Source organism: Notolabrus celidotus, chromosome 22, assembly GCF_009762535.1.
Source record: "Notolabrus celidotus isolate fNotCel1 chromosome 22, fNotCel1.pri, whole genome shotgun sequence".
NCBI classification, from domain to species: domain Eukaryota; kingdom Metazoa; phylum Chordata; class Actinopteri; order Labriformes; family Labridae; genus Notolabrus; species Notolabrus celidotus.
Genome location: NC_048293.1, coordinates 22,905 through 46,615, shown reverse-complemented (window position 1 = coordinate 46,615; position 23,711 = coordinate 22,905). Strand labels below are relative to the sequence as shown.

General features: G+C 40.1%; 2 protein-coding genes across 4 annotated transcripts in view; both read left to right on the top strand.

The window, feature by feature from the left end:
• Positions 1-6,900, top strand: part of larp1b (La ribonucleoprotein 1B) — a 32,512-nt gene extending 25,612 nt beyond the window's left edge. For all 3 annotated transcript variants that reach the window (XM_034675876.1, XM_034675875.1, XM_034675874.1), the window contains 3 exons: positions 1,637-1,746; positions 4,845-4,972; positions 5,376-6,900. In XM_034675876.1, coding sequence (XP_034531767.1) covers positions 1,637-1,746; positions 4,845-4,972; positions 5,376-5,651 — 514 coding nt within the window. In that variant the 3' untranslated portion in view covers positions 5,652-6,900. The remainder of the gene's footprint in view (positions 1-1,636; positions 1,747-4,844; positions 4,973-5,375) is intronic.
• Positions 6,901-9,318: 2,418 nt separating this feature from the next.
• On the top strand, positions 9,319-21,947 carry pgrmc2 (progesterone receptor membrane component 2). Its single transcript, XM_034675877.1, has 3 exons — positions 9,319-10,030; positions 16,446-16,601; positions 20,288-21,947. Exons 1-3 carry the CDS (start codon positions 9,688-9,690, stop codon positions 20,383-20,385), a joined length of 597 nt encoding a protein of 198 aa, XP_034531768.1. The 5' UTR covers positions 9,319-9,687; the 3' UTR covers positions 20,386-21,947.
• Positions 21,948-23,711: the final 1,764 nt, after the last annotated feature.

The window sequence follows — 23,711 nt, the reverse complement described above, 5'->3', positions numbered from 1 at the left end:
TTGTTGTTTTATTTGTCAGTATGTCGACGTGTGTCTTGGTACACAGCTACAAACATGTAGCTATGTGGCTATGCTAACTAGCGATAACACTTTTCCATGATAAATAAAAATCATCCACTAGATCTTCAAATCTGCAGACGTGGGGAGTAAAACCAACCTTTGTGTTTATTAAGACAGCCTACAACTAGCATGCCTCCCTCCTAAGCTCCTTGTAAGCACACATTTGTGCAGGTAATGAAAAACGGAGGAAGGGTTCACTAATATTTTATACAGTCTATGGGCTGAACACATAGACTGAACAAGTTCCAAGCTCTGACTCCGTGACAGACCGGATATTGTTGTGACGTATGAAAAACACTGAAAACTGAAACGGCTCGTTTCACACACATTTACAGAAAGGTGGAGAAATCAGAACAGGGGCAGAATGGATTTTTTTCATTTTCAGGGGGTTCGTAGACATGCCAGGGAAACATATTTCAGGTAAAGAACCATTAAAAAGTCGATTTTGCATGATATGTCACCTTTAATTTACAGTGTGATGTTTAAAACAAAGCACAGCAGAAGAAAGAAGGAACCTGAAACTTTGTATTTACAGGTGAAAATCCAACAGCAGGTGTTTCTTTGATCACAGTAGAGGTTAAATATAGTTATTATGGTGTCATGAGGTCTTACTTTTATCAGTAGGAGGTACAAGTCTGTCATAAAAACATAAGTCTTGATGTGTTTTATTAAATTTAGTAATGACTTTTAAATGTTTAGTTTGCAAAAGTTTTTGTCAATATTTGGGAATAAATTCATTTAATTTTGAAATGATTTTCTCACATTTAGGCATTTGAGGATTTTTTAGAACAATAGCTTGGAGCTAATATCCCTGTCATCATGCATTTTCTGCTTAATGTGTTTTTTTAATTATTATTTTAAGTTATGTGATGAAATAATCAGCTGTCCATAAAAAGTTAAAAGCAATTAAAAAGAAATCAACAAACTTCAAAAAATGAAAGGGAAAATAAGCTGCAAAAAACATCAATGTAGATCAACATTTGATTTAAGTGTTCATATAATAAACTAAATGTCTCCTTATACCTTCTTTAGTTTACACAGTTTTCTTTGTAAAGGTTATTAACTCATTTATTTCTGATCCCTGCGTTCATGCCTGCGGGCTGCAGAGGTGTGGACAGCAAAGGGTTAACAAGGGAGGCTGCCTCTCTGTAGCATTGTTGTGTATCTGCCAGGAGCGACCTCACTCACCTGCCAAACTCACATACTTGTCGCATAAGTAGGCAGCTCAGCCCTGATTGCTAAAGTGGGAGCGAGTGTAGTTCCAGGGTGTGTGAGAAGACAATTTAACAACCCAATCAGCTGTTAATGCATCAGCTGACTTTATCTGGGAGAAACACTGGTGGACTCGTCCATCTGCTTTCCCTTCCAGTTTAATTAGAGCCAACAACAATGTGAGAGACAGAGCTCTACATGTCTGTCACCATATATAGATCATTTCACAGCTAATCAGTGACATCTCTGAACGTGCTCTCTATGTAAGCATCCCTGTGTCTTCAAGCCAGATTGGAGCTGTGTGTCACTTGTTTAGTCGTGTCTGAGGTCAGAGTGCGGGTAAATATTTGTTCCTCTCCCTCAGGTACGGACTAGAGTGTCTCTTCAGATACTACAGCTACGGTTTGGAGAAGAGATTCAGGTTAGATCTGTTCAAGGACTTTCAAGAAGAGACCCTCAGAGACTTCGAGAAAGGTAATTAACATCCGCCGTCCAAACTTCACCTGACACTTGCACTGGTCTAACAAGATTTTCAGAATGAAACCACATAACTGGCAGCAGTATGACAAAACAAACACGCCTCCCCTTGATGTTACACAGGGGTAAAGAACAAGGTAAAGAAACAAAAGTCTCACCCACATTTAAACACCTGTCAACGTCTTTTGAATGTAGGACCTCTGCCCCTGAACACTCTTAAGTTTCTTGTTCACACGTCGCTCACATCATGAAGTCCTACCAAGTGGCAAGCCACGAGAATTGAAGCCAATGCAGAAGTGTTAAAAACTGCAGTTCATCCAGGATCCACTTTAGGCTTCGGAAGTACTGGAAACCACATACACACCAATTCCAAAAAGCCGATCTTTACAGCAGAAATAAACATGTTTACAGCCTGATACAAAAGACGAGTGTAGTCTGGATAGCTCATTTCTCGATCAGCACACACTGTACGGGGGGTGAAGTTTTTCATAACACGGCAATTTCGAAAAGATATTAAGATTACGAGTTTTCCATTACGAGAGGCACAGCTGACTTGATTGACAGACGGGAACACTGTAGCTGTTGGCGAGGAGGCTCAAAGCCCGCCTCTTTACCTAACAACCGCTCGACAGAAGTTAGGTCGAGTTCAGCATTTCCAATATGGCTCCCGCCGACGATTGGCCTCAAAACAGTGCTTCAGAAACAGATAGGTGATGTCACTGATACTACGTCCATTATTTAGGCAGTCTATGAGTCCTACCTGTGCAACGAGGGGGCTGATATGCGGGCTGGCTACATTGTAGTTTCAATTATGATGGTGCAGGAAGCATACACTACGACAGCTCCTGCAGTTCTATCAGAGCTATGTGCAGACATCTTTGCTGTTATCTCAAAAATGATTCCCCTTCTTTAACCTCAGGTGTTTTCATTCATCCTGTTACATATCGCTCTTCTGGCTTCGACCAACTCGCAGAATATAAACGCCATTTGTTGCACCCACCAGCTCACGTTGACTTTTCCCGACTATTACCTGTGGCGCTCTCACATCAGCTCAGCCTTACCCCCACAGGAATGTATGAGGAGGCTGTCAGGAAAAATTCTGGATAGAATCGAAGTAAAACCATAGAGTGTATAAAATATGGATGTAGTATCTGTGACGCCACCCATCTTTTTCTGAAGCACTGTTTTGAGGCCAGTCGTCGGCTGCAGCCATATTGCTGCTGTCCGGCCAGTGTGACGTAAAGAGGCGGAGTCCTCACCAACAGCTACAGTGTTCCCGCCTTCCAATCAAGTCAGCTGTGCCTCTCCTTGGAAAACTTATAATCGCAATATCTTTTGAACACTTCCGCATTGGACTCATTTTTAGACCGGATGTTGCCCCATGGGTACATTAAAGTGTGTCATCACCATGCATTGAATACCTCCGCTCATACAGCTGACTAATGCTAAATAATCAGTGTTACCCAAGTGAGTCCTGCAAACCTGCTTGACCCAGTTTCTAAGTTCACGTAGCTCAGGCTCTCCCCTCCTAAGCTGGATGTGTTGTTGCGTGAAAAGGGGAAAAAAAGGATTAACGTCGATTCCTCAACTTATTTCAACACGGCGAGTGACCCGCTGGAGCAGAACAGAGGACTCTCAGTGAACTCTTCAGCCTCTTATTTCCAGCTGACTGATCTGAGTGTTGGGATAACGTTTCAGGCTGAAGGCCGATCTGACAGAGAGATGTGGCACTAAAATAACTATTGTGTGCCTGCAGTCACAACCTGACACTGGAGTAATGAGTCAGAAGCAGCCGTGATAGTCGTGGTTAGTGATTTATTTGGCTTATCTTGAAGCGCTCTGAAGTTATTGCAGCTGCAAGAAAATTGTTATATCTCATAGATTAGACATTTCTCAGGCTTCAATCACCCCAACTTCCTGTTGAGGAACAATCAGAAACATGTTTGCATGCAGCTGTAAATGAAAACTACGGCTTTGTGCAGTGTTTTATTAAGATAAGATACGCCTGTAATCATCCCTAAGTGGGAAGTTCAGCTGTCGCAGCAGCAGAGGGATGGAAGTGAGTATAGATAAGAGGAGGAAGTCAATTAATTAAAGGGTATTTATAAAAGAAAGATAAGAAGAGAAGTATAATATAAACAATCGTTACTTCTACTTTTGAAATTTAATGGTTTATTTTTGTTGCAGACATAAAGCGCTCTGGATGCCTTCAAACAAATGAATATCTGCAAAATACTCAAGCATCCAAACATGTATCCACATAATCAACAAATACTCAAACTTCCCCTCATTCCTTCCTTTCCTTTTTCATCGTAGAAGTATCTCTACTTCCAGACGTACGTCACACCATACTTTTATTCCTGCTAACCTGATTGTTTGTGTCCTGTTTTATTCTTCTCGTTGGTCCTTCACATCGCTGGTTTGACATTTTGTTTCACCAAAATACAAAATACAAGAAGCTTAATTGAATCTAAACAAGTTAAATGACGTTTTTCCAGTTACCAGTTTTAACTCCCGAGAATGTCTCTGCTGAAGAAGCTCACCACTGCAGGAATACTTAATTCAGGGTATTTAAGGGGAACAAGACAGAGACACCACACACGCACACACGCACACACACACGCACACACACACACACACACACACACACACACACACACACACACACACACACACACACACACACACTCACTCGAATACTGTCTGCACCTCAATATCATTTGCACTATTATCTATTTACATTGTCCATTTTTAAACAGTCACTGCACTACCTGCACTGTGTACATAGGCTGTTTTTATATACTGTATTTTATTATATTTTATTGTATTTTATATTTAAATTTTAGATATTTAAAAGCTGGAAGAGAGAAACAGCCTCTCGTTTCTCCGGTATGTCTCGTATATACAGTGAAAATTGACAATAAAAACCTTTGAATCTTGAGGGGCTTTGCTTCAGTACGGATGCTGTGAAAGGAAAATGGATTCTGATATCTCCCCCTCATGTTAGTGTAACGTAGACTCAGTCTTTAGCATTGAATGAACTCTGAGTACCTGCTTAATAAACTCTGCCTTGTGCTTTCTTTGCCCACCTGCAGGTCAGCTGTACGGACTGGAGAAGTTCTGGGCCTTCTTGAAATATTCTAGGATAAAGAACCAGCCCATCGACCCAAAACTGCAGGAACACCTCTCCCAGTTCAAACACCTGGAGGACTTCAGGGTAGTGGTGAGTGTCTGAGCCTGATGTAGGAACACAAGTGAAACTCCTTCATAGAGAGACCGGGAGATTGTGAGAGTACAAACTGACGTAGATTTTTACTTACTGGCACAGAATGAAAAACAGAAATGTGTTTATTTTTCCTGGTTTGTCTTTTTCCGGTCGCACATTGTCTTTCATCTTACAAGAAACAAAAAAAAAAAAAAGAAGAAAATATATCCCCTGAATCTTCAAAAACCTACTAACTGGCTTTTTGTTGGATGTGATCATTTAACCAGGAGAGGTTACACTGTTTTTATCCTACACTGAGGCTCAGGTTACTGATTGGATCACACAACATTGATCTTTTGGGATTGATTTGAACTGTATTTCTTTATCTTATGGTCCTGACTTCTGACCTTTGTGTCCACAGCCCCCCATGGGAGAGGAGGGAGGCAGGAGGAGACGTCACTCATCCTCGGCCGGGGATGAAGGGAGGCGTCGCAGACATCCTTCCAACACTACCTCAAAACCAGTGCAGGCCTCTAAATCCTCTAACGCTGCAACTCAACCCACAGCTGCCACTGCACAGAACACGCCCAAAGACAACGCCCAGAAAACAGCCACCGCCACCACCACCAACACCAACCAGGGGAAGAAGTCTGATCCTGGAGCTGGGAGAAAGGAAAGTGCCGCGCCAAATAAATGAAGCCCGCCCCTCCTGTAGGTGTGGGTTTGGATAGCCGAGATGCAGAGCGAAGCGGCGGCAGTAGCAGCAGCTCTGAGCTCAGCGTTTGCTCTTTTCAACAGCAAACGGTTTGGGTATGAAGAGAAACTGAGCGTGGTTGACGTAATTTGATCGTTTTTATCAGTGCATTTCATTTTTAAAAAGGAAGCAAGTATAGGCAGAGAGCTTGAATCTGTGCGCCTCACAGCTCTTAACGTTTACAAAAAAACAACAAAAAAAATGCATTCCCTGCATTTTGCCTTTTCCATTCTCTTCTCAAGATGCCAAAACTCTTCAACACGTTTGTTTGATCTCAATCTGTAAACAGCTCCGGTCTGTAAGGAGCTCTCAGCCTGTTGAACTGTGATTCTAGTTTGCCAAGATAAGAGATACTGCAGGTAGTCTTGTGTGCCTTAAGATGATTCTGTAGGAAGAAAAAAGGGCGATCTGCAACCTAACAGTACAAATTATGCTTTTGAAAGTCTTCCAAGTTGCGTTTTTTGGGGGTTTAAAGTGTCATCACTTTCACGTTTCGTTTCCTTCCGTTAAAAAAATCTTAATTTTTTTATGACAATCATTTTGACAGCTACAGACATAAATTTGTGAAGGACTAACCCCTCTGAGGCCGCCGAGCCAAACCAAGCGTGCCCTGATGTTTTTAACCGGTTGACAGGCGTCACAGCTTAATATCGTGTTTGATTTTTAATTCAGCCTGCAGAATTAAAGATGAATTTATCTGGGGAGCTTTAAGTCCCATATTACACCCAGAGGTAGTGTAATTTATTTTGTTTTTTCATGTACTTGATTTGATGGAATAGTCTTAGGTAATCATTGCAGTTTTAATGGCTTTTGCTATTGAATATGATAAATAAAAAAGGAAATGTTTCTGCTGGAATTATGGGTGTGAGCTAGCATCGTAAAACTACAGTATATTTTAGCTTGAAGTTTACTTCATATTATATTTGAGGCTTGGTGCTCTAGAGCACTTAAATCATTAACTTTCCTTTACTTTATAAATGGACTTAAAGAGGTTTCAGAGTTGAATTTAAAGAAAAAAAATGTAAATACTATAAAAAATCATTTGCTATTCAGTTATTCTTTGATTTAAAGAAGTGATTTGTTTTATTGGTAGTGTGGTTTTAAGTGTGTTTTAGGATAAAGCAATGCATGTTAATGCCAGAGTCTTGAATTGTAAAATGCAAAAAAATATATAAAATAACAGTTGATTGTATAAACTTGTGTTTGTGTGTTCTGTCCTACTTTCTGTCAGCTTACTCTGCACATTTCTCTCTCCTCTGCCTTTTTAATTTTTTCTGGTGTAGCTGAAGGCGAGTGAGCCAGCCTGATCAACAGGTTTTTATGTTCCCAACGACCGTCAAGGGTGAAATTCATCAGTCGTCATCAGTCAAACATTAAGACGGGCTTTTAGTCAACTGTGCATCTAAAGTGAGATCTGTTCCAGCGAGTACATTTCAGCAAGTCATCATCTCCAGCAGATTAAACAAGCACTTAGACGGAGGAAGTGTTTGCATTGAGTGCGCAAATAGCATACAGACAAATGAAGTATAAGGGCATCACAAGGGGGATGGAGAGGTGTGAGGTAGAGAGAGGAGAGACAACTAATGATATTGCATTAAGACAAATGTTTATGATCATAAAAATCTTTGAGATGAAATTATGAAGATGAATTAAATAGAAACATATGGATGATCTTGGATCTATGACGATTGTGGGATGATTGCTTTATTTTTTACAGTACGGGTGCCGACATGGGGACAAAATTCATCACCTCTCCAGTCAAAATTGGAACAGAGGTAGGCGGGTGTTTTGATGCCTTCACGTGTCCATCGTAAATTGTACTACTGACCGAGAGGCGGACCCATGTTGGAATGATGATTGCTACCCTGCAACATCAGGCACTCTTGACTTTTGTGGAGCCGTAACTTAGTGCTGATTTAGAAGGCATGACTTAAAATCCAGCTATTCACGTAGAAAGTCACTTGAAAATGATTTTAATTGTGATATCTGTGGTAGTCACATTTGTTGCACTTTACTTCATGCCTGTAAACTGCTGATGGAGAATTTCTCTAAACAACGTTAACTTACTTTTTGTTTAGACATTGTTTTAATGCTTACTTTTTAATGTTTCCTTACTGTCATGGAAGTAATACTACTCCCATGACAGTAAGTATTATGAAAGAATACCTTGGATTTTGGACTGTACAGTTTCTTGTTACACGTATCAATTGCGTCTTGGGTGGAACACAGAATAGAATAGAATAGAATAGAGTAGAGTCGAGTAGAGTAGAATAGCCTTTATTCGTCATTGTCAGATGTACAATGAAATTAGCAGCTCTGCTCCTGAAGGTGCATGTTATGAATACAAATGGTCCTGAAGGACAAACCAAAAGATGAAACACTTTTACAAAGTTGGAGAAAAAAAATAATTTTGGAATACAAATTAACATTTAAGAAAACATATTTACAAAATCAAAAAACACTTTTACATGCGATGAGACAATTTTACAAATGACAGAACACTTTTACAATTTCTGAAACAAATTTACATTTCATTTTAAACGAAAAGGGAATGTATTAAACACTAAAAGTGATCCAGGAGTGATCGAGTGAGGGGTCATTTAGTTTGTTTGGATGAAGAGAAACTAAACGGAGCGACACTTGGTACTGCTACTCCGTTTGGTACCGGATCACTTCCGGTATTTGGTACATTCCCTTTCCCAAAAATGAATGTAAATTTGTTTCAGCAATGGTAAAAGTGTTCCGTTGTTCTTAAAATTGTCTCACCGCTTATAAATGTGTTTTTTTGATTTTGTAAATTTGTTTTCTTTAATTTAATTTTTTGTTGGCCTGTGTAAAAGTGTTTTGCTGATGTAATTTAGTTTTATAAAATGTAAAAAAAAATTCCAATAGGTAGAAAATATGTATAAAAGACAATATAAAAATAATAATGATATAAAACAAATGTCAAATATATACAGTCAGGTCGGGAGAAGAGGTATTTGTGGTTTAAGATATTGCACATATGAAAGGTTTTCACAGTTTCTGGTATTGCATTGACATGAATATTATTGCATGATGGGAATTGTCACCAATAAGTCGGTTAGGGTCCGCTCTGGAACACATGATGGGGAATTGTCACTATTTGCTGACTTTCTGTGGACAATGTGTTTAATTAAGTAATCGACAATCAATCATAGCGAAATGTAGTCGTTTTTTGTAGGCACTGTGTTTCTGTCTTACTATTGGTAGTGTTTTGCCCATGGCAAAGGCAGACCAGGCAAACGATAGGGGCCTGTCCTTCCAAAGGGGCACCATTTGAACCCTAAATGAGTGAGGATAAAAATTTGAAGCCAACAGGAAAAATAATATTGTTTTATCTGATATAATTTGGAAGGTTATAAGTGTTCATGATTTACTTTCTTTTTTTTTCTTTTTGTTTATTTACACTTTTGTAGCTGTTAGCTTAATTAGATAGAAAATGTAGGCTAGGCTTAAATATAATATATGGTTAATATAATTTTTTCCTGCTAAATATCAGTGTTATTACCGTTTTGTTAACGTTCTTTTAGAAGTAATTTTTATTTCAAAACAAAGGAAACCTGTAAAACATAAAGCTGGATGTCAGTTGTATTTCCGTGTATATGTAATGGGGTTGTTGGAGTTGGTTACAATACAAGGGGCACCAGTTAAAATCTTGCCTAGGGCACCAAGTCGGTTAGGGTCGGCTCTGGAACACATGATGGGGAGTTGTCACTGTTTGCTGACTTTCTGTGGACAACGTGTTTAATCAAGTAATCGATAATCAATCAATAGTGAAATGTAGTCGTTATTTGTAGGCGCTGAGTATCTGTCGTACGTAGTGTTACACCGCCCCAAAGAACCAGAGAACACAATGTGACAGGACGGATCTCTTGCTCAACTAGTGGCTCTGTAATCCCCGACAGGACGTGAACGCAGCATCTGTCCAGGGGCGGGTAGGCGCTAACCGAGCAGCAGTATGGCGGACGATGGAGACAGTTCGAGCGGACCAGTTGACACCAGCGGCGGGCAGGGGGCAGCGGAAGAGTCGGACGGGCTCGGCCTCGGAGGGATGTTGCTGAATCTCAGTATTTTAGCGGTGGCGGTCGCGGTGTGTCTGGCGCTGTACCGGCGGTGGGGCAGGCGGCTCGTCGCGGACGCGGCCCAGGGCGACGAGGCCTCGGCGCTTCCCAAGATGAGGAGACGGGACTTCAGTCTGGAGCAGCTGCGGGAGTACGACGGGCTCCAGAACCCCCGAATCCTCATGGCTGTCAACATGAAGGTTTTCGACGTGACCAGCGGGAGAAAGTTTTACGGGAAAGGTGAGTATCTGTAGATGTGGAGCTCTGAGTGAGAGCTGAGAGCTGACACGTCCTGAATGTGGTGAGCTGTCCGAACCTGAGATTTGGGCGCTAACTGTGTGTTAGCTAAACCTGCTCCATGGCTTTGTGTGTTTTGAATGGGATGCTAGCAGCTAGCTTCTGTTTGGGGCCACTGTGATGATATCCTACCCTCCTAAACTTCGTAGCACGAACTCCAAACCTGTGAAAGTTTGTAGTTTTAAGACTGAAGTGCAACATTTTAACAAGCTAGCCAGCTAATGTTAGCTGCTAGCTTGTTTATGAACAGACACTGTGTTCTGTCTGGATGTCTCGTCTGGACTTGTTTACATTAATGGGACTCACCACGCGTGACATGGGCAGGGTTGCTTTTAGCTTTTATTCCTACCATGAAGCTGTATTCACTGAGGCTACTTTGTTGTGGCTACCAGGACCAACCTGCACAATCAAAAAGCTAAATATAACCACAACGCTGAAGTTAGCATCGTATTCACAGCTACAGGTAAGGTATGGAAACAAGGTCCTAAACTGAAGCTGTGTTTTTAAGAGACATGATGTAGGTCATATTTGGAAAGCATGTGTTATAATATCTCATATTGTGTTTAAAGCAGTCTGTAGATTCTCTTAGGTAATGTAGTTCAGATCTGACAACTCTAGGTGTAGTGCTTTTGATCAGCACCTTGTTTCCATAACCTTCCCTGTAGAATAAGAAGCTGTGAATAAGATGCTAGCTTCAGCGTTGTAGTCAGTGATGGACAGTAACAGAGTAAATGTACTTGGGTACAGTACTTAGGAGCATTTTTTTGAGTGTCTGTACTTTACTTGAGTATTATTTTTTTAGGAAACGTATTGCTTTTACTTCACTCTTTCTATCAGTGCTCTAGTCACTCACTACTTTATCTTTGAAGTCAGCTCATGAATGTCCTTCTCTTTTCTGAAATCTGATCCTAAGACAGTAAACTGTGTTTGTGTAGTTCTGTTTGTCTCAGTGGTTTAGTCGTACCTGTATATCGTGCGTCTCCACGGTTGAACGTGGAGCAAACACAGAGCATCACTCAGATCAGACAGTTCATGTAGAGGTGGTAATGATGGCTATATTTCTCCACCTGAGCACCCATGGTCATATCTTCAGCCCGTGTTAGAGGTTTTTGAAATGAAGAATGATACGTATCATTTGAAATGTTCTCTGTGTTTCCCACTCTGCCCAAACAAACATTCACAGTCCAACCTGAGAGAGCGTGTTGAGCTACGTAACGTTTGTTTAACTCCAGATGAACATTTCAAACTAAGGTGTCTGTGCCTGGAGTAACTTAGTGTCTGTTTTTATTCTATGGTATAGTTTTTAGAGATTTCAAGTAATGGTTTCTAAATAAACAGAATGTTACAGAATGTACTCCTATGCATTCTTGACTGCACTTATGCTTTGTGAAAATACAACATTTTGAGAATTTTTTAAGAAGTACTTTGAATACTTAAGAATTTTTAAAAGCAAGTACTTCAGTACTTTAACTCAAGTAATAATCTGACAGAGCAACTTTCACTTGTATTGGAGTAATATTTGACCTGGAGGATCTAAACTTTGACTTAAGTACTGAAGACGTGTACTTTGCTCTGTGTTTGCTCCATATTCAACCGTGGAGACGCACGATATACAGGTACGACTAAACCACTGAGACAAACAGAACTACACAAACACATTTTACTGTCTTAGGATCGAAAAGAGAAGGACATTCATGAGCTGACTTCAAAGATAGAGTACTGAGTGACTAGAGCATTGAGAGAAATGTAGTGGAGTAAAAGTAATAAGTTCCCACAAAAAATAATACTCAAGTAAAGTACAGATACTCAAAACATGTACTCAAGTACTGTACTTAAGTAAATTTACTTACTGTCCACTGCCTGTGACATCTGCGAATATGATGCTAACTTCAGCTCTGACATCTGCGAATATGATGCTAACTTCAGCTCTGACATCTGCGAATATGATGCTAACTTCAGCTCCATAATACAACTTCAAGTAGAGAATAACATAAACAAATATAAGCATCAGATATTACACACCTTTCCATTTTGATACCTGTTGGCCAAATAAGGGTCTTCAAAGACTCATTGACAGAATAACATAATAAATGTGACTGAAATAATTACAAATAATAAGAATAAAAATTAACTTCACCTTTAACGCCATAGATACAGACACACAGAGCTGTTTGAGTATCAGAATATTGGACTGATGTCTGTTGTTAAGCTCACCGATGCATAGCAGAGGAGATTAAGTAAGGTTAAACTGAATCAAAGACTTCATTTCATTGATAGACAACCTACTTATTGGATTAAAGTTGTGCATGGTTTACATATTTTTATATCCCTAGCTTTACAGGTTTGTCAGGAAGCGTACGCAGATGTCTTTCCTCCTTGATAGCTGTCTTTACTTCAACACACATTCCACTCCAGGACGTCTTTTCGCATGTTTCTGCAAAGCAAAGCTAGCCTGCAACTTCAGGATTTCCTCCACTCGCCCATCTACTCTGTAATCTGCTATAATTATTCCCACACAGTCTCATATGTCACGTCTGCTATTCCTATTTCACTCCACCAGGACCAGGACGGGAGCCAAGATTCAGGATCTATCCAGCGCCCCTAAATTATGATACATATTTAAGAGCCCGGTGGGGGTTGGCAGGGTTGGGCCATATATTAGATTGTGTGATCAAGCCAAGACAATACGCACATCAACTCGTATGCAAACAAATGAAGAGATAGAAATGTTTCTGACGTGTTTGTAAACAAAATATTTGACATTTTTTGAGTTTCTGCCTCTTAGAATTAAGAATTATCTTCCCTTCTTTTGAAATGCAGTTGCCTTCCTGAGTTTGTATTCTCTGCACATGTGAATTTGTCACTTTTGTCTTCCATAAACTTGAAGATAATTTAAGAAAAAGGTGATAAACATGAGGTGCAGCCCTGTAAGCTGTCGTTTACAGCTGACATTATTCTTTTCCAGACATTATTGAAACACAAATCCAGCTCCGATCTGTCCAATAATAGACTTTGGTGTAAAAATAACAGTGAATGTCTGTTGCTGTAGTGTTCCTGAGATTTGCATGAAGTGCTTTAGCAGCTTTATCTGTGAAATGCTTGATCTCGTAGTTATGCAAGGGTGGGAGCACATCTAATCTATGAGGTGATAAGGCTTCTCTGCTTCGTTGTTTGCAGTTTGAACACCATGGACTGACTTTTTTTCTTCTTGCTGTTGCACAATGAAAGGAGGAAAACCTGAGAGCCTGCAGAGTTTTCACATGCTGATCAGATGATGTCTCTCCTGTAAGACGACCAGAGGTTTAAAGAAACAGAAAACATCCAGGAAAGCTTGCAGGGTTGTGTTCAGGTTTATGAGTGAGGCTGAATACCAGCAGAGCCTTTGGTAGAGACATTGAATTCACTCCTGATCACAACTCAGCTCCTCTGAACCACTGTGTTGAATTGTAGTTTGTGGAAGTTGCACAGAAGGAAAGCTAACGGGACAGGGACAGGGACGCTGTGGACAAAAAGACAAACAGAGTGAAAGCTTCACCACAGATCAGGACGTGATGATCAAACTGTCTCTGCACTGTCACAGCTTTCAAATACCTCAACGACTAATATCAGGTACAGCTCTGATGCCAAGTTGGCTCGTGTTGACTAAAGTAACATAACCGAGCGCAAAAAACAACATTTGGTATTAAAGCTCCTGTGAGGAGTTTTGTCTGGTTTTGAAATTAAGAGTGATGCGTCTTTATGACGAGAACATTAGCAACAAGCCTGACAACTTCTATATGGCTTGAGGGATGGGCATTTCAAGCCAAAATAAATACAGCAGCAGGACGAGGTGCTGCTAGTAGCGGGCACTGTCAGCGTCTGCCTCGATCTTTATGTCGATGTTTCTGTGACGCAGTGTGGCGTGTGTGTTTACTAGGGGTGACCCCAAATAGTTGAATATTCGACGATTCGTTCTAACGAGCCTTAGTCGACTGCCAATCTCATAGTCGAATATTTGCATATGAAACGTGGATCATTCCATTCAAACCATGGGGGTGCTCAATGTCTAATTTTACATTATTTTCCTGTTTCCCTTAAAAATAGTGTCTCATTTAGCCTATTTTTATATAAATATAAACATATTTAATGTAATTCTGAGAACAGCTCTTGAAGTGTTAAATCTCCTCAAAGTGGTAATTAAATCTCCCCTGGTAATTAAAGGTGGACTCTCCCATTTAGTGGGACCTGTGGAGCAGACGTACCTCAGGTGGTCTTTAAATCTTTCTACGTTCTACGTTCTACGTTTTGGTAGCTCAAAATGTCAGGAAATAAAACTTCAGTTGATCCTAAAAATGGTAAAGAAGATGAGGAGCAGCTTCATGAAGAGGGCTGAAGCCTCAAAAACAATCCACAGCATCCCATCCACCTCCACATCATCAGAGAGGATATTCTCAAAGACAGGATTTACAGTCAACAAAGCAAGGAGCGCACTTCTGCCCGTACACACGATGGTTTTCCTCACGTACAGTTTGAAAAGACTCAAGCGGACAAAGACGAGATGAAAGACTGATTTAAAAGGTTCTGTTAAGAGATTTAAAAACCCTTTAGCCGGTTCAGGTTTGATTTTGAACATTATAAACATGTTTAGCCTTAAGTTGGACAAACTACCCTCTGCAGCTCTGCTCTCCTCTGTGTGAACACTGTTTAAATATCTCCTGATTCCTTATTCTATAGTGGAGCGTTGTTCCATGTTTAATGGATGGTGGCCTTATTTGAGTTTTCTCTCCTTCATCACCTCGTTGTTTTTGCAATATAGATTTAAAAAATCTAAGTTTTATACTTATAATATTCTGTTGTCCATTTTACTTTAAGCTATGAGTCTCTTAATTGTAAATGGTTATGCTTAATATTGTCATGCGGTCACCATCATGCAGACTTTGGGTCAATAAGGAAGAACAACAAACATTTGACTATTCGTCGACTATGGGCAAAATCTGATGAATCAGATTCGACTAAGCAAATCCTTAGTCGGGCTCACCCCTAGTGTTTACATTTTACAGCCATGCTCAGTCTCTGGAAAGCCGTGTGTTGTAGTGTAAGATTCAGAAACGGAGAGAATCGCCAGTGTTCAGTGATGCTCATTAGCAACATGAGACAAAGAGATGGACTAGCTGTCCAAACCACTTTGACGCAGCAGCTTTTCCCTCTGTGGCTTTAGTGTCCTTTTATATGTTCAGATTTTAGATGTTATATCAAGTTGCTATCATTGAACGTAGCTCTACAAAACAATTGTGTTGCATTTATTACAAGTGGCTGTTGGATTGTTCTCACTTTCTAGTTTAGAGTTTCCACACTGCTGACATATTCAATCAATCTTTATTTATACAGCGCCAAATCACAACAAATGTTATCTCAAGAGTAGATGCTTCACAAACAGAGCAGATCTAGACCGTTCTCTATGTTCTATTATTAACAAAGACCCAACATCCAAGGCAGGATGAGATCCAGTCCCATCTTACAGACAGGACTCAGTCTGATCTTATCTTAATCCACCATGAGCAGAGCACTTTGCAGCATTTAGCAAATTACAGTGGCAAGGACAAACTTCCTTTAACAGGCAGAAACCTCCAGCAGGACCAGACTCATGTTAGACACACATATGCGGAGACTGTGTTGGAGAGAGGGATAGAGGGAGATGAAGAGAGTGTGCTACTCGTGAGTTTGCGTTCTGATGCAATGAATGCCTCAAGTTGCCGATCCCGGATCAGTTAAAAAGAAGCCCAGAATCAGCTCTGATCTGATCCGATAGCTGAGATCAGGATCGGGGCTTCTCTATGAATTATTTCACCCAGCAGGTCTGACAACTACTTCATTATTATCCCCTCTTTGAACCTCTGATCAGGTTGTTACCACCTGTGATGTATTTATTTATGTGTGATAGTTTATAAGATATGAGATCAGCAAAGTCCAAGAAGATCTCACATTTCATATCACATGTAAACACAAACATTCTCCAGCTCTACTAAAGAACAACACAACAAACAGTTTTCAGTCCTTCAGGGGAAGAGGAGCATGAGTTCTCCTCTGTGTATTCACTGTATCTGTGCCACATTCATGTGGTTTGTTTTCTGGCAGTTCTGTGAAGTTTTAATGTGAAGCAGCAGCAGTCACATGATGCAGGTCAGACTTATTTGCATGGGTGAACTTACTTTTTACCATCTAAATTCTTCTTCAATCAGTTCTCCTCGGTTTGAAACCTTGTGTGTACAGAAAGTCAAACCAAACACTGGCTCGTGTATCCTCTAGCCTCCGACAAGCTCTGACCCAAACCACTAAAACTCTTCATTCAGCCTGACCTTGGTGTTTTCTCTCCCCTCAGACGGTCCTTATGGCATCTTCGCGGGTCGGGATGCTTCGAGAGGCCTCGCCACCTTCTGCCTGGAGAAAGATGCCCTGAGGGACGAGTACGATGACTTGTCAGACCTCAACGCTGTGCAGATGGAGAGCGTGAGGGAGTGGGAGATGCAGTTCATGGGTGAGCTTGAAGCCACAGAAAACGCTCCTCAGATATCGATGAGACTTACGCTTCATGGACAGGCAGTGTTTATTGTGTCCCCGACTTTACCTCCAAACCTCTACAGAGACGGATGGAACTGAGGGTCCAAACGCAAGCTTACAGCTTGTAATGCAACAAAACATCAAAATCAGTTCTCTATTAAAGAAGCAAACAGCAAAGATTTTCTTATATGTGAAGTCAGATTGAGCTGCTGTGTGTTCATTTCCTTATTTCTTTACAACATGGTAATAACTCCTCTCATTTTTTACCCATGAGATGCATCTTTTTCAGAGTTTTTGAGATACATTGGCTGACTCTGTGACAAACATATTTAGCCTACTACTTCACAGTGATTCACGTCAAGTTCCTGACCTTTTTAATGCTATCATTTGACCTGGATGACTGCATCTCCTCAGTCAGATCGCTGTATATCTTCTTTTTGAAATCTGTCTCTCTGGAAACAGAACAATATAGGGTCATGCATCAAAAAGATCATGGCAGGCTTCAAGCTCAAACCTGGAGTGGAATTATTACAGTTCTCTACAAATCTTTAAAACAAACACACCTGTTGAAAGTAACTCGCAAAACTCTGACTATCTCAGGTTCAAGCCGATGCGGAAGTGTTAAAAACTGCAGTTCATTGAGGATCCACTTGAGGCTGGGTCCAGAACTACTGGAAACCACATACACACCAATTCAAAGAGACAATCTTTACAGCAGAAATAAACATGTTTACAGCCTGGTTAAAAAAATGAGTGTAGTCTGGATAGATAATTTCTCTATCGGCACACACTGTACGGGGGGGTGAAGTTTTTCACAACACCGCAAATTTGAAGATATTAAGATTATGAGTTTTCAATTACGAGAGGCACAGCTGACTTGATTGACAGGCGGGAACACTGTAGCTGTTTGCGAGGAGGCTGAAAGCCCGCCTCTTTACCTCACACTAACTCGACAGAAGTTATGTTGAGTTCAACATTTCTAATATGGCTGGCGCCGACGATTAGCTTCAAAACAGCGCTTCAGAAACAGATGTATGACGTTACGGATACTACGTTCATTATTCATACAGTCTATGGGTTAAACTTAAGGATCTGTGCTCCCCAGGTGCTGTTTTTTTTTTACAAATCACAGCAGAGACTGTGAGCTGAGTGGTTCTTGTCTGTCGGTCACTGCTCAGCTTCTGTTCAGGTTCGGATCCTTCACATTGAAATCTCTTGTCAATTAAAAAACAAGCATCTTAAAGGTAAAACACAAGGCCGACCCTGAGCAGCTGAGTCTGTTTTGAATGATACAACACTAAGTCTAATACATCCTTAAAGCTCCCAGGAGACACACATTTGTGCTCTGAAACTTTTATACTGCTTGTTTAAATTATTGGTATTTGTTTTTGAGTTAAGGAGACTCAGCTTGAGGGAAAACAAACTTGTAACTAAGAGTCCTCATGTTTAAAAACCTGATTTGACGGATTCAGGGCTTTTCTTTTAGTGCTGTCAATCAGCTGAGTAACTTTTCATCTGATTGCATCAGAACTAAGTAAAAGGTTGTTTCGGAAACATGCAGATGAACCAAACTTGAGGTTGAACTAAAAATACCCTCTGAGACCACATCTGCTGAAGAACCATTACAACAGGAAGCTGTGAGGAAAAGAAGTCCTCCTTTAATCGTCAGGAGTGTAAATCTGACACCGCTGAAGATCCTTTTATAGCCTTTTATTTGAATACTTTTCTGAAAATATATTTCCTCAACGCTACTTTTTTATATCAAGACTGAGACTCCTTTCTGAGCACTGGGAGTCTAATTCTGGACTGAATCCCTCCTCAGTAATGCTGGGCCTCTGCTTACATAAATAACAAGCTCCTTGAAGCCGGCAGCAGGTCGGCCTGATGCAAAGAACACATTTAAAGCTGGACTGGGCAGCTTTAGAAAAGTTGGCGACCTCAAACTTCGACTGATTAATTTGAGTAAGAAGATGTGAGTCCTCTCAGCGTGACGTTTGCCACACCCGCTGCTTTCAGAGGCCTTCTGGAAGATTCTCAGAACAAAGTGACGTTTGAGACGTTTTGTGAGGATGAAAACTTCACTGTATTCACTTTACTGTCAAATCAAAGTGTTCCCTGCATGAAGGACAGAAATATGCAGCGAAGACTCGGCATGTCTCAGCATTTTATTTCAGACAACGTAACTCTTGTTTGCAGCCTCTCAATTAAGAACATCTTTCCTGTTTGTTTCCGTCGACAGTTATCAAATCAGATGTGTTGTTTTTGGACTATTTGAAAATGTTTTTACTTTGCATTTAAATATTTCTAGATTTTAGAATCCCTTTCATATCAGGATGTAAGGATATATCGCAAATCGGTAAAAAATCGATACAAATAAGGGTGGATCCAAATCGATTCAACAACATTTGTTTTGCAATATTGTTTTTAAACAGTAGAGGGCGCTATCTGCATTTCACTCCGCTTGTTCAGCATCATGAAGTCTCTTGCGCTGCTCTCTCGTCACTTGCTGAGTTGGTCATAACAGACATGGTGGCAGCAGGTGAAGACCGAGCAGATCAGGATGTACCTTTGTGTTTACAGTCTGAGGTACGGCAGCATTTTGTCTTTCCCTGATATTCCTGAAGAAGAACATGTCAATTCACAGTCAGGAGCAGAAGCTGCTCTTTAGTTTATTTAAAGAGATTGACCTCATTTAATATTTAAAACTTTAGTTTGGGAATCGTTCACTTTGCATTTCTATAGAATTGTTCTGAAATTTTCCAACAAGGTATTTTTGTACGGTCAATTTGAGTTTTTTTGCAAGGTGCTGAAAAAAAGTGTGCAGTGGTTTTATTTGAGTTCCAACACACCTTAACAATGAAAGGGGATGACTTTGTTTACAAAGAAATATAAGAGAACAAACATATATCACAACTGTCCATATCTGAAATAAAATAATAGTTATTCAAATTTAGAGTTCAATCTAGTTTTCTTGAAAAACATCAGAAAATCGTGATCGAATCGTTTCGTGAATCAAGAATCGGGATTTGAATTGAATCGTGGGCTGAGTGTATCCTTATATCCCTACTTTCATATAAAATTGGTCAATATGATGGTCCACCTTATGTTTCTGACCAGAGAAAGCATCGAGTTTGTTTTTATTTTTGCTTGAAAATAATTTGTATGATTATTAACTTTTCAAAGAACTTGCTGATACATTTAAAATTAGATCAAAATTACCAGATATAAATTAAGTTCCGCAAAAAAGCAGCAAATACAAGTTGAAAAAAGAAAATGTATCATAAAATCCAAAGTTTTATCCCAGCTTTATAACAGTTTTAGCTAGGTTTACCTGTATATATTTATTGTATTTATTTAATCAACAGTCCCTTCCTATTTTAATGCATTTTATCCCCTACACCTCCTTTTATTTGTATTATTGTATTTATCTTTTAAATGTTTTTATCTCCAAATCACAAATGATCCTTTTTGATGACTTTCGTACTCTTGATGCATTGTTGTTGGTTTGTTTGTTTTTTAAAAGTCACTGTCACTGACTCGATATCTTTCTAAATGAGGGTTGCCCCTCAATGATCTGGAGTATAAATAAAGGTGGATGAATTACAAAACTGGTATTAAAAACAGCACGCTCTTTTTGACGTGAGCTTTTTTTGTGATCCTCAGAAAAATATGATTACGTTGGGAGGTTGCTGAAGCCAGGAGACGAGCCTTCAGAGTACACAGACGAAGAGGACATCAAGGACCACCTGAAGCACGACTGAGCGGTTCCATCACTCCAACCAAAGCCAGGAGCCCCAAACAGCTGCGACAGACCGCCTCCAGCCCCCCAGACCTCCTCTTCCTCCTCCCCCTGCCCCCATCAATCTACCTGCCACACCTTTACTCTGCCCACCTCCCCCAAAAAACTCGTCACCCCCTGAACCTGTCTGCTGCCGTGGCTGTCCTGGAAAGGGCAGGACTCAAAGTCTCAACGCCCAGACCTCCCTCCCTCTCCATCCTGCGAAGATTACCACCAACAGAAAGCAAATGATGTGGGCTTCTAATGGCAGAAAAAAACGTCTGGGGGTGGAGGAGAGATGTTTTGCCATTCGGTGTAATTGAAACAAAACCACAAAATATTTTAGTCATTTCTCCACGGGGGGGAAAGTGTGGTGATCGCAGCTGAGCGCTGTGTGGAGGTTGGTCAGAAGTAGTAAGAGAAACACACATTGGTCAAAGATGATCAGTGGATCGGGACGGGTAAACAGATTTCTCTCTTTTTATCGTTGGTTTAGTCACATTGCAACTGAAACTGCTTCAGCTTCGGACAGCTCATCAATCAATCGTTTGTTTCTCTGTTCAAATCATTTCCCTTGTTCAGAGGGCAGCGCTGTGAAAATTGGCGGTGCGTCGCATTTTCCTGTTGTGTTTGTAGTGTATGCACTACTAGTTCTCTTTGTTTGTCACCATGTGATTGTATTTGTCGAGTAGCATAGAGGGAGGGAGTGCGGGAGGGAAGGTTGGGGTTTTTTTTCGGTTCTTTTCGGGTCGGGGGGGTTTGAAGGTCCTTGCCATATGAATCCTGTTTCGAATCACATCAGACGGACTGAATCACTGATTGGGAATACAAAGGGAAGGTGATAAGGCAGTCCTAATCAATCGACTTCAATTGTTTACATGCCTCACAAGCCAGCTGCAAGTCTGTAGATTCCCCTGAAAATGGTCCAAGTATTAATTGTGCCTTATTTCGTTTGTCGTGTCAGTCCTGACCGTTCTAACAGAGGAGGCGAGTGGAAGGAAGGAAGGTGTCGTTTTTTTTCCCAGACTCGGTGCCCCAGACTTAAAAGAAGGCATACGTACGTTTTGTCAGTCGTCCACGCACAGACTGTAATATTTCCCCACTTCACAAACTTTGTAAATAGTCCGTATGAATTACTCAGTGTTACTGCCATATTTATGTAGTTGATGAACTCCATATATGTATAATGCTATGTCGTATTGGCCAAAACCCCCTGGTTTTTCTTTTTTTCTTTCAGTTCTGACCTTCTTTTTAAACGTGGGTGAATTTCCAAAAAAAGAACAGAAAGGGGAACGTTGCAAAGTGCTGCAGGGCGGGACCGGGAGCTGTTCTTGCGAATATTTTCGTTCGGAGACGTTGCTTATCCTGTAAATATATCTATCATTTTATTAAAGCATGTGCAACAACAAAGTGAGCTATGCCGAATTCCCACCACGTCATGTATTTAAATGTTGGGTGTGTGTGTGTGCGTGTCTGCGTGTCTGTGTGACAGAGGCAGGAAGGGATTTGTTCATGCATAATAAATTGATTTGATTAATAATTGAAGATGTCTGAAATTTATTTGCTTTTAGAGACAGCGTGATTGGTTCACTACCTGGAAAAGGTTTGATGCTTCATTATAAAATGATTCGCAGTAAGAGGCTTCACTTCAAGACTGTTTGCAAAGACGGAAAAAAAAAAATCCACAAACTGTAACGTCGAGGGGCGCTGGAAATCTGGAGGAGACAAAAAAAGTCATAAGCAGAAGGTAAACTGTAGTTATTGTCGTCTCAGAGTTTTTACTATCAGACATGAACTCCACTTTTCATCATTTTAACGTTCATCAGATTACAACAAACCACTGAACAGTTTGTTTTAAAGACTTCATTTGAGATGTTTCTTCCCTCTCGAGAGAGCTGATGTGAAATTGAGAAGAAACCCAGAACACAATGTTCAACATGCTCACTGTTTCATGGCAGCTTATTGGGAAAATGATTACTGCCAGATGCTGAGGAGCCCAGAAACAACTTCTGGATTGAGGAAAGAAAAGCCGTAAAATAAAAAAGGGAGCACTCAAAAGACTTTTTCACACTCATTGCAAATCTCTGTCCTGATTTTTCAGTTATATTCTAAAGTGTTAATCATCTAAAAACAAAACTACATCGTCAAATTAATGTTTATTTTTTTCATAACGGTGCAGAAAGGAGCATGACTAAGTACAACTGCAAATAATGTCATGTCCTCTCATCAAGGAGAAACAACAAATAAGAGCTTTTGAAAAAGAAAAGTTGTATTAAAACATCTAAAGCTTCTGTGAGGAGTTTTCAGCTGGCTATAAAAAAGTCTGAAATGAATATTCATGATGCTATATGACCTACAAAAGCAAGCAAACACATCAGTGACAAGAGTGATTCTTAATTTTAACGCCTGAGAGCTCTGCCACAGGGTAGGCGCCAAATGAGAGATTAACAGCACGCAACCAAAACACCCTTTTTATTTGTTTTCACGTGCAAAGATTGTTAATGAGTGTTGCATTTGACTGTTGGAAGCAAACAGGATGCAAGTTTTTGTTAAAGAACATTAAACATGTACAGAATAAGATCCACAAAGAGGTAAGAGATGTGGATTTTTTCCACAGGAGGTGCCAAAATCAACAAATCGAAGGTTCCTTGCAGGAGCTGAATTAAAATACATCTAAACATTATGTATGAATGTAAAAGTGTATTAAATCAGACAAAATGTGAATACATACCTGAATAAATAAGCTGTAAATAGATGGTAAACAAATTTAAGTATATAGGTAAATAATTACAGATCGAAAAGAAGGTAATTTATAAATAGATGTTTTAATGTGCCAGGGGTGATGAAATTATAGGACTGCAATCATGTTATATAAGAAATGCAATTAAAGCTCCTGTGAGGAGTTTTTAGCTGGTTTTGAAACTGACTGAAATTAATACTGATGCGTCTATATCAGGGTTTCCCAAACTTTTCAGCCCACGAGATATAGGTGCCAAAGATTTGCAACCCCCACTGTCCCTCAAAGTGATTTAATGTGGCTTCATTTAGCTGGTCTGCAGAAAATGACCCTACCTATATTAGCATGTGTCTGTGTTTCCTGTGCCGTTATGAATTAACCTACTGCTACTGATGCTTTTGATAATTAACTGTTCACCAACCCTAAACTTAGGAGTAATCTGGCAACAAAGAAAGGCAGAAACTTCATTACATTTTCTATTTTCAAGGTTTTATTTCAAGGCTAGCTACTATTTTTGGCAATATTTTGTACTATATTTGGTAAAATGTTCTATTTTTAGATAACTTTTTAAA